The 5,637-nt window shown below is 50.0% G+C and overlaps 1 protein-coding gene across 1 annotated transcript in view; it reads left to right on the top strand.

The window, feature by feature from the left end:
- Nucleotides 1-754: 754 nt before the first annotated feature.
- The window catches only part of Prelid3b (PRELI domain containing 3B), a 7,923-nt gene continuing 3,040 nt past the window's right edge, over nucleotides 755-5,637 (top strand). Inside the window, exons 1-3 of the mRNA XM_021155414.2 lie at nucleotides 755-920; nucleotides 3,972-4,140; nucleotides 5,102-5,191. Of these exons, the coding sequence (XP_021011073.1) occupies nucleotides 889-920; nucleotides 3,972-4,140; nucleotides 5,102-5,191 (291 nt within the window). The 5' untranslated portion in view covers nucleotides 755-888. The remainder of the gene's footprint in view (nucleotides 921-3,971; nucleotides 4,141-5,101; nucleotides 5,192-5,637) is intronic.

Here is a 5,637-nt window from a genome sequence, read left to right as displayed (position 1 = left end):
CCTAGCAAGAGCCTCACCCTCACGTGCCTACAGACTAGAAGTCAAGCAGATAAACTAGATGGCCTAATTAATTCATTCCTCAAATAACTATTTCATTTTCAATAACCTTTGTACCCCTGCTATCCAGAGGTGCTGAGTGCCATGATGGAGACAGGCCAGGGCTGGCTTTCTGGGGGAATGACTTACAATGGGAGCTAACAGATAAACAAGATGACTCCGGAGTGGTAATTCCTGAGGAATATGTAACAGGAAGTGGTGGAGGCACAGGAGGGCGTGGGCATCACTGAGAAATGGTGATGGAGATGACCTATGACCGCAGAGCAATTGGTCCAGCCCTGTCTAGGTGGCCTGTTCCACCAAGGGTCACCAACCCTGGGCTGGCAAGGGCACGGTGCTCATTGAAACCACCCCTGTCCCGCCACCCCAGTGCTTAGGTTGAAGAGACCACACCATGCTCTGGCAAACGCCGCCAGGCTCAGCCACGTCCAATGAGAACTTTAGAAACATTTCAGCAACCCGCCAAACCAGCCAAAAAGTCCCGCCGCCAAGGCCCGCGCATGCGTAGTACGGCGCCGGCCGACCGGCCGCCTCGCTTTTCGGCTCTGCGCCGGCGCACTGAGCCTTTACGAGGGCGGGACTTGGTTGCGCCAAGCATGGGGGGCGGGACTTGGTTGCGCTGCGCCAAGAAGACTGGGCAGGACTGCGCCGAGGGGCGGAGCCAAACCCAGCTCGGCAAGGCCGCCGGATGGCACTTCCGGGCGTCCTAGCGCCTGGCTCGACGGCGCCTGCGCGCTGCGAGGCCGGCCGGCTGGGACGGGGCGGGGCCGGCGAACTTCTGTGCCTCACTGTCCCGGGACACTGAGGGACGCCGGGCAGGCAGCCGGCACCATGAAGATCTGGACTTCGGAGCACGTCTTTGAGTGAGTGTGGGTGCGGCGACCGCCTCCGGCGCCCTCGGGGAACTTCCTGGCGTCGGGTGTAGTGTGACAAGCGGAGCTCGGGACTCGGGGGGAGCGCCAAGGTCACGACCCCGACCCGAGCTAGGGCTCCGTGGCCCCGGGCCTGGGAATTCCTCCCACCCCGTCGCCACTTGACGGAAGACAAGAGCGGGCCGTCGAGCCTGATCCGGAAGTGACTCCAGGGGTCACAGAGCACGAGGCCCGACGGCTTCACAGGGGTTTGGGGTGTTCTGAGCGCCGACGTATCCAGGGTATCCTGGAGTTTACTGACTGATACCTGACAGACTCACGGTGACCTGACTGAACCCCGACGGGCTCCTGGTGGCTGGAGTTCCCTGACTGATAACCTGACAGACTCATGGTGTCATGGCTGAACCCCAGTGATGGCATGATGGCCTGAGTGACCTGGGTTGTTCTGACTGAGATTCCCCCATGTTATAGCGCCTCCCACCCCCACGTACATCTAGGAAGCTGGCCACCCACGTGGAGTGTCTTCCTGTTGGTCTCAGCTCATGCCACCATGGTGCCAAACATTGATGACAGTCAATCTGGAGAGCAGATCTCTTGATATCTTGATCAGGATCTCTTGATCTAGAGACCAGGGCCTGCTCTTGCAGATAATTTGTGACCTCCGTTTCCTATTCCTCGCAGCCATGACAGCTGACTGATAGCCAGTGTCTGCTATCACATCCAGTCACAGCTTTATGGTTCTCTGAACTTACAGTGGGAAACAGGATCAGAGTCAGTGGGGTGTTGGGAATTATACCACCCAGGTTCATGGTGCCACACAAAAGAACAACAGAGCTTTCTACCTAAATAACTGGTTTACACCTTGTTCCAGCCCTCCTTTCTGACTGATTTATTGTGCTCTATTCTACAATGTCACCTTGTCATAGTTATTGTTGACTTAGATCTGAATCCACTTCCAGATGATCTGAGCTCCTTCACTCACTTGGCCAATGTTGCCACACTGTTTTAATAGGATAGTTTTATGGTGCCTTTTAGTCTACATATGCCAATCCTGATTACTGAGGGTAATTGTAAAAGAACTTTTACATAGTAGATCATATCTGAGTACCTGCTGTGTCCCAGAAAGGACAAACTATTAGAACTAGAAGGGACTCTCAACGTTTGTACCACTTCTGGGACTGAGGGGCTGTGGTGGTTCTTAGGATGTTCTTTAACGTGCTTTAGTGGTCTGTTTCAGAGATAGATACACAACTGCTCCCTGGGAGGAGCCCAGCAGTGCCTTCTATCCAGACTGGCTGGGCTACCCAATCAAAGTCCCAGCCTACATGCACTTTGGCACCAGGATCTGTATATCAGCCAGGATGGTGCTGCATGCCTGTAACCCTAACAGTTGGGAGCCTGAGACAGGAGAATTCCCATGAATATCAGGCTAGCCTAAACATAACGGGTACACAGTGTGTGCTGGGCAGCCAGGACAGCATAGCAAGGCCGCATCTCAAAACAGTCACAGAGACAGAAGCACACTGACCTTCCCACTGCGCCTCCTGAATTGCAGGCTTGATGTCTTGCTTCCTTTTTTAGGGTTCCATCTTGAGAACATTGCTCTCTCAAGCAGGACTCTAGGTCATTCCTCATCCAACCTATCTTGGATTTTTGGGGGCACTGTCTTCTTGAGAAGCCCTGATTAACCAGTCAGTACCAAAGCTGCTTGGTATATTTCTAGTCTCACTCCACCAATTTCTATACTGTCTGTCGTTGCTTTCTGAAGATGGATTTCAAACTCTACATATTGTATAAGTGAGCCTTAATTTGTATTTAATCCCAAGCCCTATTCCACAGTCAACAAAGGTCTGTAAGTAGAAGCTTCATCAATCTAAAAAGTCCCCAATGGCAGTGATATAGGCCAAGGCCTCTTGTCACTATGGCAACTATTTAAAATGAAAATCAGAGGAGGCCCTTCTTGGTCCCTCATCCAGTCAGGAAGCATGGTTAGCTACCGGCCATGCACTTATCTTCCCCCCTTCTGAAAATTAATAAACAGCCTGGGGCCACTGTGCCTTATTGTGGTTTTTCCATATCTCTTCTCTTCAGGCTAACAGGGAAACATCACTGTTGACCTAGCTCAAGCTTCACCAAGGGCAGATACATGATAGCTCGTGTCCCCACAGTTAGGTTTATCTGCATTAACATAGCATCACTATGTGAAGAAGACCCTGACCACAGCTGACTGGCCTGTCCAATCTTACTCCTGTAATGGGAACACTGGTAACTGACAAAAGTGGTAGCAGTTATCTTGGACAGAGCACTGCCTAGGACATACTGTACAATCAGTTGATGGGGTGGGTCTCAAAACTTACTGCACACCTGAGTGCCAATCATGTGCCATGCCTCCGAAGTCCCCGAAAAATCCAAGATGGGTTGGATGAAGAATCACAGTTTGCTCCCAGGGGACAGGTGCTCACCCTAAAGGAGGTCATCAGGGCCTCCACCTTTCCTATTGCACGGCCTTTGCAGAGCAGAAGCCAGACATGGAAAAACAGCGGGGAATGACCAAGGGAGCTCATGTTATTTACCATATTGATAAGGAAGATGCTAATTGTGAATTGATGGTGGAACCTTCCTAGTTCTTATCACGGGTTCTGGACTTCTTACAGCTATACAATTGTGGTCAGATGCAGGAATAAATGGTAGGCTGGCATTTTCCCACTTGTTTCTATGAACATCATTTCTTTAATGCATTTTCATGGGCTGTTTTTTTTTTTCTTCCCTCCTGTGGAAGTGGATAGTGGTAAAGATTGAGAAAGGACTATCATGATGGCTAGCCTCTGTAAAGTGCTTTGCTTCAGAGATACCAGATGTGTCATACAGTCTGTTCTGGAAAACACTGAAGCCTGTTCACATTTAAAATCGTCATCACTCAGCGTCTTCAAAAGTTACTTCTGCACAAAAACGTATTGCCATCATGTGGCCTGAGTCGCTGTGGTAGAAGAATACTTTACCTCATCCGCAGTTTGACACATTCAGTTTCTGGTTTGTCTGCAGCCATCCATGGGAAACAGTCACTACGGCTGCAATGCAGAAATATCCAAACCCCATGAACCCGAGTGTGGTTGGCGTCGATGTGCTGGACAGACATGTCGATCCCTCTGGAAAGTTGCACAGCCACAGACTGCTCAGCACAGAGTGGGGCCTGCCTTCCATTGTGAAGTCTGTAAGTGTGCTAGCGTGTTCTACCATGTTTCCATTCGAATGCCAGGTGTGGTTTTTGCATGGGTTGGAATTGCATTCTAAAAAAGGATTTTGGAGCGTGTGATGAATCGGAAGTACTGTTCATTCTTGCTGAAGGTACCATGGCTGCAGGAAGCTGGCCCTGGAGCAGGAGTCACATCTTACCCTGCTTTTGCCGCAGCCTGAGACCTGTGATGAGATTCACAATGGTGGGGTCCTGGCTATTGGGTGACAGTGGGCTCTTGTAGGTTGTTTCCATTAAGTGACAAGAATTCGGTTTGCAGTGCTTTTTTCACATTTAGGCCACGGTGTCTACGTTTAGAAGTAGTTCTATTTCTATGACAGATGACCAAGCTTTAGTTAGCTGATAGAGACAGTGAGAAATCAGAGTGCCAGTCAGTGACGATACAACTGATGTGTGCTTAGATCCAGGTTTCCGCATTGTCTCTCTAGAGAAGGTTGCTCAATTCAGGATAGGGAGGAGGGTGAGCCTCTGGGACTCCCAGGGAGGAGCACTGGCTACGGATATACTCCCCCTTCAGCTGTGATTCCTGCTTTTACATAGATAATGGGGGCATGGGGCTTCTCTCTGGGCTGGTTGAGACTCTGACTGGTCTAGTCAGTATTCTGGACTCTATTAGACACTGTACTTCCCCAGGTCTTATGGCTTCTAGACGTCCTTTTCCCTGCCCTACTATCACACCTCTACAAATACAGTGTCACATCATGACAAGTGTAGCGTCCCATCATCGGTGAGCTGGTTACTAGCTGCCTCTGGGGAAGGCTCTTCAGTAGGGCATATGACCATCTTGGGATCCTCTGTGTGAGAGTCCCTGTTGCCTCCAGTAAGTTTTGGTTCAGTATAATTAACACATCTGTACCTTCAGATGAAAGATTGACACGCTTGGCTGGAAACTGATTGCTAACTGTAGTGTTGCTCGTAGCTTATTGGTGCAGCAAGAACGAAAACGTACGTGCAGGAGCATTCTGTAGTTGACCCGGTAACGAGGACAATGGAGCTCAAGTCCACCAACGTGAGTCCTGCCTTCTTCGTTTTACTCCTAACCTTTCTTTCCATGGAATAAAATGTGTGTGACTAGACTAGCTGTCATAGGCAGTATGACATATGTCATGGGCTGCCTGGGCAGAGTGGCCTATGCCTGCAATCGCAGCTGCTTTAAAGGCTCAGGCAGGAAGATCATAGACGCACAGACACCATAGTACAGATTGCATTCAAGGTTGGTTGGGGCAGCATGGACAGAGGCTTTATTCCTTTTTCTGTTTTTCTTTCTTTCTTTTCTTTCTTTCTTTCTTTCTTTCTTTCTTTCTTTCTTTCTTTCTTTCTTTCTTTCTCTTTCTCTCTTCCTCCCTCCCTCCCTCCCTTCCTTCCTTCATTCCTTCCTCCCCTCTCTCTTTCTCTGTTTCTCTCTCCCTCCCTCCCTTCCTTTCCTCCTTCCTTCCTTCCTCCCTCCCTCTCTCT

Source organism: Mus caroli, chromosome 2 (assembly GCF_900094665.2).
Source record: "Mus caroli chromosome 2, CAROLI_EIJ_v1.1, whole genome shotgun sequence".
Lineage (NCBI taxonomy): Eukaryota > Metazoa > Chordata > Mammalia > Rodentia > Muridae > Mus > Mus caroli.
The sequence above is the reverse complement of the archived record's forward strand: the minus strand, read 5'-3'. Positions and strand labels throughout refer to the sequence as shown.